Source organism: Oncorhynchus masou, chromosome 3 (genome assembly GCF_036934945.1).
Source record: "Oncorhynchus masou masou isolate Uvic2021 chromosome 3, UVic_Omas_1.1, whole genome shotgun sequence".
NCBI classification, from domain to species: domain Eukaryota; kingdom Metazoa; phylum Chordata; class Actinopteri; order Salmoniformes; family Salmonidae; genus Oncorhynchus; species Oncorhynchus masou.
Genome location: NC_088214.1, coordinates 5,880,235 through 5,893,806, shown reverse-complemented (window position 1 = coordinate 5,893,806; position 13,572 = coordinate 5,880,235). Strand labels below are relative to the sequence as shown.

The 13,572-nt window shown below is 45.2% G+C and overlaps 1 protein-coding gene across 2 annotated transcripts; it reads right to left on the bottom strand.

The window, feature by feature from the left end:
* Positions 1 to 948: 948 nt before the first annotated feature.
* On the bottom strand, positions 949 to 11,248 carry LOC135509213 (Golgi reassembly-stacking protein 1-like). 2 transcript variants are annotated; one of them, XM_064929689.1, is made up of 9 exons: positions 11,080 to 11,248; positions 9,929 to 10,009; positions 7,887 to 8,090; positions 7,609 to 7,695; positions 7,334 to 7,464; positions 5,585 to 5,693; positions 5,130 to 5,271; positions 3,979 to 4,128; positions 949 to 3,767 (listed from the first exon to the last, which is right to left on the bottom strand). In XM_064929689.1, the coding sequence occupies exons 1-9, from the start codon at positions 11,140 to 11,142 to the stop codon at positions 3,259 to 3,261; spliced, it is 1,476 nt and encodes a 491-aa protein (XP_064785761.1). In that variant the 5' UTR covers positions 11,143 to 11,248; the 3' UTR covers positions 949 to 3,258. The 2 variants fall into 2 exon arrangements, with proteins under 2 accessions (XP_064785761.1, XP_064785770.1); XM_064929698.1 differs by having other exon boundaries at positions 9,929 to 10,003.
* Between the last annotated feature and the right edge of the window lie 2,324 nt (positions 11,249 to 13,572).

The window sequence follows — 13,572 nt, the reverse complement described above, 5'->3', positions numbered from 1 at the left end:
CTTCCGAATAAACTCTTAAAGACCTAGTAATATTTTACATCAATATTAATCGTCACCTTATTTCAGTCTCATCTGAAAGTTGAATCGGCAATACAAAATTGGGTTAATTATTTACTAAATACCTAACTAATCACACAATTACATATACGCAGAATGAATCATACCTTGATTAAATGTCATAAAGGAAAACGTCCCTTGCGGAGGGAACAGATGACAGCTTGTTACACAAAGGGATGGGTTTGAGTGAAAGGGCGGGAAGACTAAAGAACAACGGGAGAAGCGATGCACTTATCGGGCCGTAGGCAGCTACTCTATCGTAAATTACCACTCATTTGGAAAAGGAAAATGCAATAAATATTTACTGAGCTGCGCTTCAATAGGTTGGTGGTAGATGGATGGCCCCGTGTTGCCCAACAGTCCGTTGTCCTTTGAAGAGCGTCTCTGGTGGTGAATGGGAAACGCTGTAGTGTCGTCGTTGTGTGGTAGACGGGATACTCTGTTCGTCCTTTCCTAGCCCACATTTACAACGGCTAGGAGGTTTCAATTCTGTAGTGAAGAGTTCAAAGTTCATACCAATCGCAACCAAAGCTAAAATCACATTTCATATTCAAACATTTAAATTGCACAACTATAATGTGTAGACTTTCCACTGTACAGTTTGTCATCCTATCATTGAGAATGTCTCAGATGACAACTGACATCGTATTCATTTAGTACCACCGCATATGTTCAACTGGTTGGATTACCAAAATATGTTTAATTCCCCCCCCACCTTCTGATGTTCCCAGAAATTCTGTTAACCAAGGGATTTTCAATAGTCACATCAGTAGGGTAAGAGAGGGGGAAAAAAGGGGGGGGAAAGAAGTATTTATGACTGTCATAAACCTACCCCCGTCCAGCGTCATGACACAACGCTTAAAAGTTTAGAAAAACAAAAAGGCAAAAATATAATTGTGACCATTTTTATTTTTTTGTTCCAGTGACTAGAAGCGACTCCATTTTAGCATAACAAGCTTTGCAGAGAATATTAATCAATTTTTCACAATCAGAATTTCATTTGCACTCATTAACAATAAACTCTCCATCCATTGATAAAATATTTCCCCTCCCCTCATTTCTCACAACTAAGTGCCTAGCCTAAATAAAAAGAAGAAGACCAAAATAACCTTCTCTTACAGAAAAGCATTTTCTCAAAACATTTATATTAAAACTAACAACAGTAGTGTCACTATTTAAATCAGAAGCTACTGCACAGGGTTGCGGTCAAGTCAATTCAGAAAGAATTTAAGAGAATTGGAAATTTCAGTGTACTTCCTGAACTGACTGATTTAAATGGAATTTAAATGATCAACCCTGATACTGTATTGTCTGTGGTTCCAGCTTACAGATGGCTACAGTATGTTGCCTACAGCTTAAAAAAACTACAAACATGGCTGACAATTGCATAGATCAAAAATGACACAGATAAGAGGTAACATGGAGGAATGAGACTTTCCCTACTGTATGTTTACAAAATAATGACCTTTCACCTAGGGTGTTCAGAAACCCATAAAATTACACTTTAAAAATAAAATGCCCTGCAACAAAGGCTGGGATTCCATCCGATCATTCGGTAGATTTGAGATTTAGCACGCTTTACATTCAAAGGTAATTTACTATTGAGCCAACAGCGTTGATGAATGCAGTCTCTGCGAACACAGGAACATTGACTTTTTTTATAAAGGTGCGTAGCCGACCAAACGCGATCGGATTGAATCTGGTCCTTTTACGCTACAGAAATCCACAAAATATTATTGTCTAACAAAGAAATGCACTGGAACTTATTGAAAACAGGTCTACCTCTTAAGTACAGATTCAACTTTCTTGAGTTTAAGAACTAAAACTACAACCTGATCCCACATTAAAAATGTCTCTCTTTTGTGAACATAGAACTAACAACAATTGCTATATTTGATGCATTAAAAACAACGACCGTTTCAAATATTTTAAAAACTTTGAAACATGGATTTCTATAACTGTAACCAAGGAAGACATCACCTGTTCTCATCCTGTACAATGGATTAAAGTGACCTAAATTAAAATTTAGCCTTTTGCGTAGAGTGCTCCAACTCCTTTCTACCTCGTCTGTTTGTCTTGGTAAGTCCTTCACATGGTTTCTAATCATTTTGTTTGCTGAAGTGCGAAGGTTATTTATTAAAACTTTATTTAACTAGGCAAGTCAGTTAAGAACAAATGATAGGCGTTTTTTTTTTTAAACATTTGAGATGCGCTTAATTTAGCTTGAAGTTTGCACTTTTGAGATGGTACCATGGTACCTGGCAAACTAACCTCGGAAGCCCAGGCTTCTCACGTTCGAGTCAACGAGACGGGATTTGGAAGGAGGGCCATGCAAGCCTACTGGCAAACTAAATCAAGCGCGGCTCAAGTATTTGAATGTATTAGACCCAGGCCTATGAGGTCCACTCGTATGTCAAGTAGTGCATTTCAACAGGAATAGTCAAATTACAGGACAAAATAAAATAAAAAAGTTGTCGTCGTCACAAATCAAATATTAAAAAGAGTGCAACTATGCTTTAAGTTTATACAGCACTGGTTTGTCGTAGTGAATTCTATAAAGTAGTTCAACAATATATAATGAATGTATTTATCTGTGTGTGTGTAATTATCTTTGGATCTTTCACATGGCCATTCCATTAAATTGATTTGTTTTTTTAAGAAATCCAAAACCATAATAAAAAAATAATTTCTTTTTTTCACGAAAAACAAACTACAAATTGTTCATAACATTGCAACCCTTACGGCTAATCGGAACATTAAGCTGAACTTGTAACACAGGATTCTACACCCAAAAATACAATTGTTATGCATTTCTACCATGATCTCCCTCGTGACCCATCCAACCAGTCATTCAAAACAAAAACAAAAAAAACTGTACAACGTTCTCTTGGACCATACCATAGACTGTACGCTCGCCATCACTCATATACCATAGACTGTACGCTCGCCATCACTCATATACCAGAGGCCTGTTCAGCACATTCAGATAGAACAGACATCCATTGTCACCATATAAAATTGGGGAAGCGTGTCAGTTAAATTCATTACATTTCTATCTGGTTCTATTAGTGTGTCATGTCAATACATCACCCCAGGTCTTTTCACCAGTGTTCTGAAAATGTCCCATGTTGTTTGACTGCTCAGTATCTCTGCTAGTGTTTCTTCAGGCAGTGGCCAGACCCGGGAAAGAAACACACAAACCTACTCTTCCTCCACTTCCTGGTTGCTGACCTCATGCTCGTGGTGGTCATGGCAACACTCGTGGTGGTCATGGTGGCGTTCCGCCGCGGCGGTTTCAGACTGCTCCACAGAGAGTTGCTCCAGTGAGCTGATGACGTCAGGCTCTACCATTGGCTCTGGTGGTGTTCCATCCAATGTGACGTCGTCCTGAGTGAGTGAGTCCCCCACCAAGATGTCACTTACCTGGGGCTGAAGCAGGAGCTGGTCCTGGGGCAGGAGGTCCAGGGGAGGGGAGGGGGAGAAAGAGGTGATGTCTGGGTCCGGGAGAGAAGCTTCAGCATCAACAAGAGGGGCGAGGGACTCAACGACAGGAGGAGGGGCGAATGGAGCCTCCACAACTGTGTCAGGGGATCCAGCGGATTCGGACGCTTGGTCTTGTGATTCGGTGGGCATGATAAGGGACTCCCGATGTTCAGTCTCCATCCAGTTCTCTGGTGGCGTCTCAGGAAGCTCACTGTCACCCAGCTCTTCTGTACAAACAGAGAAGAGAGACAGTCAACGTCGGGACTACGGAGATTAATTGTTTGACAGATAAGGGTGTAGCGTTTCACACTGTGATAATAAATAGCAACAACAGTTTGCTTGTCTTGTTATGACACGGCAACCAATTGAAAATACAAAACACTACCAAAACAACAGCTCGTTTCCCTTTCAATAAGCTCCAAGTTATAGTTAACTTACCGATGCCGGAGATGTTGTTGCTGTCCTTTTCCTCGTGCACGGCCAGAGAGGTGCCGGTCATGTCGATGGACGAGACGGACAGGTCCAGTCGATCAGCCATGTCTTCTGATTGGTCAGGGGCCATCATAGCCACCTCAGACTCAGAGAAGCCTGGAGGAACACAGAGTCACAGATTCAGAACCTAAAGAAAAGGTTCACTTCCTTATCAGGCAAAAAGACAAAGCATTGGCAGAGCACAGAGGTAGTTCAAGATAAAATATAAAAAACAGACAGAGACTGCATCAATATAACAGTTTCATAGATTCAGAACCTAACCTCAGACACACAGAGGAACACAGATAGACAGATGTATTAACTGAACGGCCAAACAAAACAGCAACACAGAGGTCATGGAAGATGAACAGTAAAGACAGACATAGTAATTAGTCTTGTGGTTTCTGTGTATAATTGCGTTGTGTGGACCAAAGGACGAGTAGCTATTGCCTCCCCCCAAAAATAGACAAACATTTTAAATGAACTCCTATTTCATTAATGGCTTTATGCATGTTGGCTGAATGTGTTTTATAAGGATCTAGGGTGCGTTTGTATATTCACTCTGGAGTGCCAGAGTGCGCCCTGGGCGTTCGTCAGATTGTCTGTCCGTAAATTCAGAGTGTTTCGCCCTCTTAGCTTTCAGAGCACACAATGGATGCTCTGGCAGAGGAGGGTTGATCCGAGCATTCAGTCAACCCACCTGGATCCATGATTCCCTGTAACCAACCAACCAGTCAACCCACCTGGATCCATGACTCTCTGTAACCAACCAGTCAGTCAACCCACCTGGATCCATGATTCCCTGTAACCAACCAACCAGTCAACCCACCTGGATCCATGACTCTCTGTAACCAACCAGTCAGTCAACCCACCTGGATCCATGATTCCCTGTAACCAACCAGTCAGTCAACCCACCTGGATCCATGACTCCCTGTAACCAGTCAGTTAACCCACCTGGATCCATGATTCCCTGTAACCAACCAACCAGTCAACCCACCTGGATCCATGACTCCCTGTAACCAGTCAGTCAACCCACCTGGATCCATGACTCCCTGTAACCAGTCAGTTAACCCACCTGGATCCATGATTCCCTGTAACCAACCAACCAGTCAACCCACCTGGATCCATGATTCCCTGTATGGGTAGAGGTGGAGGACGGTCCTCTTTCTGCAGAGTGATCTGTTCCAGTCTGTTATCTTGGTCTGTCATCTCTGTCCCCTGTCCCAGGCGTGGGCCGGACTGACCCACCATCAGAGACGCCTGTGGATCACACAGCCCACAACCCATAACAGTTGATTCATTTATTTCACAGGGACAATGCACATCAATGAACATTTCTGGAAGTTTGCTGTTGTCATCTGTACTTCCAAGTTTAATACTGCCCATCGGTATAATGCATTATGATGTCATAAGCATGTATGATAGCCTTGTAATGGGGGTAACGGTCAGCCTTGTCACTAGCAGGCCTGTAGATTCATGTGTCATTTCTGTACAAGTGACGGGCATAGCGGCATTCCCTCGGTCTTATTCCCATACATGTCATTGTAGTGAAACACAAGGAGCCCATCCACACCTCTTGGTGTCCATTGGCGTGCATCTCTGGCGTGGAGTCATCTTCAGGGAGAGAGGGAAACATGGATGGGATCCTATGCAGGTAGCCGTATCCGATTCCGCAACCCAAACTAAAGAAAACAAACATCAGTTAGACTGCTGATGTTTCAGAGCCTTGGCATTCAGGCAGTACAGAATAACAGAGAGGGAGAGTCCAGGTAAGACCTAGTGGCTCACTCACCTCCCCGGGTAAGGTCAAGATAAACCCCAGGTAAGACCTAGTGGCCCACTCACCTCCCCGGGTAAGGTCAAGATAAACCCCAGGTAAGACCTAGTGGCCCACTCACCTCCCCGGGTAAGGTCAAGACCCCAGGTAAGACCTAGTGGCCCACTCACCTCCCCGGGTAAGACCAAGGCCCAAACCCCAGGTAAGACCTAGTGGCCCACTCACCTCCCCGGGTAAGGTCAAGATAAACCCCAGGTAAGACCTAGTGGCCCACTCACCTCCCCGGGTAAGGTCAAGTTAAACCCCAGGTAAGACCTAGTGGCTCACTCACCTCCCCGGGTAAGGTCCAGGTAAACCCCAGGTAAGACCTAGTGGCTCACTCACCTCCCTGGGTAAGGTCAAGGTAAACCCCAGGTAAGACCTAGTGGCCCACTCACCTCCCCGGGTAAGACCTAGTGGCCCACTCACCTCCCGGGTAAGGTCAAGTTAAACCCCAGGTAAGACCTAGTGGCCCACTCACCTCCCCGGGTAAGGTCAAGATAAACCCCAGGTAAGACCTAGTGGCCCACTCACCTCCCCGGGTAAGGTCAAGTTAAACCCCAGGTAAGACCTAGTGGCTCACTCACCTCCCCGGGTAAGGTCAAGTTAAACCCCAGGTAAGACCTAGTGGCCCACTCACCTCCCCGGGTAAGGTCAAGTTAAACCCCAGGTAAGACCTAGTGGCCCACTCACCTCCCCGGGTAAGGTCAAGTTAAACCCCAGGTAAGACCTAGTGGCCCACTCACCTCCCCGGGTAAGACCTAGTGGCCCACTCACCTCCCCAGGTAAGGTCAAGTTAAACCCCAGGTAAGACCTAGTGGCCCACTCACCTCCCCGGGTAAGACCTAGTGGCCCACTCACCTCCCCAGGTAAGGTCAAGGTAAACCCCAGGTAAGACCTTGGCCCACTCACCTCCCCGGGTAAGACCTAGTGGCCCACTCACCTCCCCAGGTAAGGTCAAGGTAAACCCCAGGTAAGACCTAGTGGCCCACTCACCTCCCCGGGTAAGGTCCAGGTAAACCCCAGGTAAGACCTAGTGGCCCACTCACCTCCCCGGGTAAGGTCAAGTTAAACCCCAGGTAAGACCTAGTGGCCCACTCACCTCCCCAGGTAAGGTCAAGATAAACCCCAGGTAAGACCTAGTGGCCCACTCACCTCCCCGGGTAAGGTCAAGTTAAACCACAGGTAAGACCTAGTGGCTCACTCACCTCCCCGGGTAAGGTCAAGGTAAACCCCAGGTAAGACCTAGTGGCTCACTCACCTCCCCGGGTAAGGTCAAGACCTAGTGGCCCACTCACCTCCCTGGGTAAGGTCAAGATAAACCCCAGGTAAGACCTAGTGGCCCACTCACCTCCCCGGGTAAGGTCAAGATAAACCCCAGGTAAGACCTAGTGGCCCACTCACCTCCCCGGGTAAGGTCAAGATAAACCCCAGGTAAGACCTAGTGGCCCACTCACCTCCCCGGGTAAGGTCAAGATAAACCCCAGGTAAGACCAGCCCACTCACCTCCCCTCTCCTCCCCAGGCCCCGTTGGGTGTGACCACCACCTCTCTGCAGGCGTTTGTCTCTGTGTTGTAGATCAGCAGTTTCAGAGGTTTCCCCTCGTGGGCCTCGATCAGCGAGAAGAAGTCCTCCGACTGAGGACAGACACCGAGATCACAGTGACAATTGTTTATTGCAATGGGTTATTATCCCACTAAATTAAAAAGGCAATGACCTAGTCAACGGAGATAACAACTTTGAAAAATGTTAAGAACGCGAATGATAATAATTACGCTTACATCCTGCAACACCTGGTCTGCTCCAACGATGAAGTCACTGTGGGCCTGAAGGCCGGCCAACGCCGCTGGTGAGTTCACATCCACATCCTACAGAAAATAACACAGAATAGCATGATGTGAAACAACATGTAGGACCCCCCCCCAGACAACACAGACAACACAGACAACTGATCACACCACAAATAAAACAATACCTAGTTGTTTGAAATTGTAGCCGTGTGTACGTTGATCTACAACTACCTAATCATAGCCTAATCGACAGCCAGGTGAGTCCTCACCAGTACATGCCAGACGTTCTCGTTGGCTCCTTGGTAGCTACAGAACCTGACAGACGCCCCCAGCAGGCCCTGTCCTCCCCACATGTTACTGGGCACCACCTCCACCTCCCTCAGCCTCATGGTCTTTGTGCTGTACACCTCCATGATCACTGCCTTCTCCACGTTAGCCTTCAGAAGGTCCTTCAGCATGTCATTCTCCTGGTTCTGGACACAAGTAGGTTTGTCAGTTGGAAATATGTTGGAAACGTGCAATACATGGGTGGGGGTTGTGTGTGATAGAGGAACTGAACAGAGTATCTAAGATGCATTTTATATTAATCAAAGGTCTATAGTAGAAATAAATAAGATGGTACCACAATGCTCTGACTAACTCACCAGTCTGTGGTCTCCCAGAGAGAGAGAGAGGATGAATCTGACTAACTCACCAGTCTGTGGTCTCCCAGAGAGAGAGAGAGAGAGAGAGAGAGAGGATGAATCTGACTAACTCACCAGTCTGTGGTCTCCCAGAGAGAGAGAGAGAGAGAGAGAGAGAGAGAGAGAGGATGAATCTGACTAACTCACCAGTCTGTGGTCTCCCAGAGAGAGAGAGAGAGAGAGAGAGAGAGAGAGAGGATGAATCTGACTAACTCACCAGTCTGTGGTCTCCCAGAGAGAGAGAGAGAGAGAGAGAGAGGATGAATCTGACTAACTCACCAGTCTGTGGTCTCCCAGAGAGAGAGAGAGAGGATGAATCTGACTAACTCACCAGTCTGTGGTCTCCCAGAGAGAGAGAGAGAGAGGATGAATCTGACTAACTCACCAGTCTGTGGTCTCCCAGAGAGAGAGAGAGGATGAATCTGACTAACTCACCAGTCTGTGGTCTCCCAGAGAGAGAGAGAGAGGATTAATCTGACTAACTCACCAGTCTGTGGTCTCCCAGAGAGAGAGAGAGAGGATGAATCTGACTAACTCACCAGTCTGTGGTCTCCCAGAGAGAGAGAGAGGATGAATCTGACTAACTCACCAGTCTGTGGTCTCCCAGAGAGAGAGAGAGAGAGAGAGAGAGAGAGGATGAATCTGACTAACTCACCAGTCTGTGGTCTCCCAGAGAGAGAGAGAGAGAGGATGAATCTGACTAACTCACCAGTCTGTGGTCTCCCAGAGAGAGAGAGAGAGAGGATGAATCTGACTAACTCACCAGTCTGTGGTCTCCCAGAGAGAGAGAGAGAGAGGATGAATCTGACTAACTCACCAGTCTGTGGTCTCCCAGAGAGAGAGAGAGAGGATGAATCTGACTAACTCACCAGTCTGTGGTCTCCCAGAGAGAGAGAGGATGAATCTGACTAACTCACCAGTCTGTGGTCTCCCAGAGAGAGAGAGAGAGAGAGGATGAATCTGACTAACTCACCAGTCTGTGGTCTCCCAGAGAGAGAGAGAGGATTAATCTGACTAACTCACCAGTCTGTGGTCTCCCAGAGAGAGAGAGAGAGAGGATGAATCTGACTAACTCACCAGTCTGTGGAGAGAGAGAGAGGATGAATCTGACTAACTCACCAGTCTGTGGTCTCCCAGAGAGAGAGAGAGAGGATGAATCTGACTAACTCACCAGTCTGTGGTCTCCCAGAGAGAGAGAGGATGAATCTGACTAACTCACCAGTCTGTGGTCTCCCAGAGAGAGAGAGAGAGAGAGAGAGAGAGGATGAATCTGACTAACTCACCAGTCTGTGGTCTCCCAGAGAGAGAGAGAGGATTAATCTGACTAACTCACCAGTCTGTGGTCTCCCAGAGAGAGAGAGAGAGAGAGAGAGAGGATGAATCTGACTAACTCACCAGTCTGTGGTCTCCCAGAGAGAGAGAGAGAGAGAGAGAGGATGAATCTGACTAACTCACCAGTCTGTGGTCTCCAGAGAGAGAGAGAGAGAGAGAGAGAGGATGAATCTGACTAACTCACCAGTCTGTGGTCTCCCAGAGAGAGAGAGAGAGAGGATGAATCTGACTAACTCACCAGTCTGTGGTCTCCCAGAGAGAGAGAGAGAGAGAGAGGATGAATCTGACTAACTCACCAGTCTGTGGTCTCCCAGAGAGAGGATGAAGTCAAAGAACGGCTCCAGCCCAGCTTTCTCTGCAGGGGAATTCTCCTGCACCTATCAGATCACCACATGGACATGGGAAGACAAACACAACCATTTAATCCAATGCTTATGCTTCTAGTTCCGACAGTTCAGCAATATCTAACAATTCCACAACAAGTATGGTTGATCAACAAATAGTAGATCATATAGTGGTTTAATTAAGCTGTGTTGTGCAGTATCGTATTCATTCCGGCTATGCTGCTGTGCAACATGTGGCTCCTGCAGATAGCAGGAAGGGTGGGTATAACTGGTGGAACTTTCCAACAGGATACTGTTCCAGAAACCTCGTGAAGCGAATAGAACGTAGAATGATTAATTCACCTAGCCGATTAGCTGCCGAACCATCACATAGCTTATTCTTAATATTTGTCCATAGGTTACCAGAGTGAGGATAGACATTTGGGGGGGAATAAACGTGGTGAGTGAAACACGTAACTAAATTGCCCGCTTCCTACCAGGACTGTTATTCTGCCGATATGCAACTTTGTATGCGTTATTTGTTGGCAACCGTGTTATTTATGGAACAGAATTTAGACCGTTTCATCACAATGTTCCTCCCAAGCGAATGTCATGGCACAACTAAAACAACCATCTAGTTAACGTTAGTTAGTTGAGTAAAGTCAACTTCATATGGAGTTGACTTTACTAAGTTACTATACAGTTAACTCGTGTAACTATATACACATTTATAATATAAATGCATGCATGAAAAGGTGTCAACGTTAAAATGTTGTTGTCATTTGGTCACCGCTAGGCCTAAGTATATCTACAGTAGCAACATCGACTTGGTGTAAGTTTTGTTACATTGGGTGCTCATTCACACAAAAGACAAAGCGTATATCGTATACAGACGATACACACAGTTATTATGATCGACTGTTTCAGCTCGTAAATCAATGTGAGGTCGTTGTGTTATCAGTGCGCCAAAAGGGGAGCTAGTTAAGTGCCACCTCATCAGCTTTCGTTAGGCCTTATCCGGCTCCTACACCACTGTATGCCTTGTGTATATTACCGTAAATTCTCCTTGTCAAGAACTACACGCAGCGTCAGAAAAGTGCAAGAAAATAAAGACGCATTATTACCCCGTGGACGTGGTATCCATCTGTTCCTCCTTCCGACGCACCGGTGCTTTGTGATAAACCCATTATTATAGAAAGCACCAAATGTTATTTCACTGTAGCTGATAGAGTTGACAGATTCCTCTAATGCTCCGTGGCCATCTTGTCATTGGCGATCTCCTATATCAGACCAGACTAGTCGCACACTGGTGACACCGAGCACCACGCAGTATGTAGAGCAACGATCCTGCCACCTGCTCGACCGGAGTATAACTCCCTTCTACTTTACTGGAACAAAATTATAAATAAATAAAACAAATACCCTACCATCTAACACTACACGCACAAAAATAATAATCACCATAAAAAAATATATATATATATCATACCCCGCTATTTAAATATATTTAGTCCTACAGGACATTTACTGATAGATGTGGCTGCTTTGGGTGATTGTATTGTTGTCTCTACCTTCTTGCCCTTTGTGCTGTTGTCTGTGACCAATAATGTTTATACCATGTTGTGCTGCTGCCATATTGTGTTGTCATGTGCTGCTGCCATATTGTGTTGTCATGTGTTGCTGCCATGTCGTGTTGTTGTCTTAGGTATCTCTTTATGTAGAGTCTCTGTTGTTGTGATGTGTGTTTTTCCTATTTTATTTTTGTTCATTTTTTTATCCCTGACCCGGTCCCCGCAGGAGGCCTTTTGTAAATAAGAATATGTTCTTAACTGACTTGTCTAGTTAAATAAAAGTTAAATAAATACAAAAATAAATAAATAAAATACTTCAGGTCAAACAGCCGGAAAGGATGGGACACCACCACTTAACACACCCTGTAATTCTTCAAATCAAATGTTTATTAGTCACATACACATATTCACCACTGCAACAGTGACTCTTCTGACGTCAAGTCTCGCACACCCAAATACCTCTCTGCAGCAACAGTTGATAACCATTTGCTCTAAATGCTAAAAATCCAATCTTTCTGAAACATATATCACTTGTTGGTTTATCCCTCTGTACTGGTACAGATCTACTACTCACACCTCTCCTCTCAGGATCTCTGCCCCTTGACCCATCTTCCTCTATTTTCTTCACTGCCTCAGCATATGACAACTTCTGCACTACTCTAACCCTGGGAACCTCAACCTGCCTCTCTTACACAGGACATTTCTGATCCCCAGCTCCATGGGAACCCCTACAATTAACACATACCACTACTTTCCCCAATTCTACACACTCCTTTGTCTCATGCCCTTCTGCACACTTCTCACACCTAGGAAGCTCCCTCCTACACACTGCTGCCACATGCCCATAAGCTTGACACCTATAACAACGTAATGTGTTTGGCACAAAAGCTCGTATAGGAAAACCTACATATCCTAACATCACTTTGTTGGGTAAAGACTCAACATCAAAACTCAAAGAACAGACAATGACTCTTCTGTTTCGCCACCCTGTCTGCGTCGCACCAAACGACAGGCATCACAAACACTGAACTTTAACATTTACTGCTACCCCAGTAATCACTCCTTTCAATGGCACCCTTTTCTTGAGAGCAAAAACAATTCACATATCTTGTCCCCATTCGTTTAACACGGAATGCATTCTCCCTCCGACCAGCAGAAACACAAACAATTATCACAAGACCACTTCTGGTTACCCTCACCGATTCCACAGCACCTAACTCTGTTTTCACTCACCCTGAAACCCCAAATGGTCCATTTTTTTCCTCCCAAAACTTCACTCCTACTGTCACAGACTCATCTTTATTCTGACCCTCATTGCAAGCCTCGGCCCACGAGAGCTTCAGCACACCTACCACCTCCAATACTTTGGCCTCATTCATTTCCATTTCTCTTCCTGTCTTCAACTCACTCTGTTTATACTTTCTACCGTTCTGTTCCAACAAATCATCTCCCTTTCTTCTGACATTTCGAATCAACTCAAGCTCACCCTCTTCCTCTCTCTCTTTCCTAGACCTCTTCTGCCTCTCTTATTCCCTCCTCTGTACTCCAAGTATAAATCTCCTGGTGATAATATTGCACTTCTCCTGACATACATCTTGTTCTTGCCCTGTCAAGGGACGCCATTTTAACCCGGCTGTCACAATCTCCGTACAATCAGCACGAACCCCTCGGGATGTTAGTGTCAACAATGTGTCCCACTTGTAAAGCAGCTGCTTCGTCTTGATGTTTCTTCTTTAACAATAGGTACCGCAAGGCTTTTCATCTCATCGGTCACTTGACACCCATTAGTCAGAACCCTTTAGTGAATCTCTGTGGAGTACAGTAAATTAACAAAGTGAATTTAAGAAGTCACTTTTTTTCACTAATTACCTTATTATTTTAACTGGAATGATAATGTTTTTGAAGACTGTTTGGTTGGTCACATTGTTGGGGTTTCTAGTTCTGTCATACATGCAGAAAGCTAATAAAGGATAGCTCTCTGTTCCACACTGTTGGGGTTTCTAGTTCTGTCATACATGCAGAAAGCTAATAAAGGACAGCTCTCTG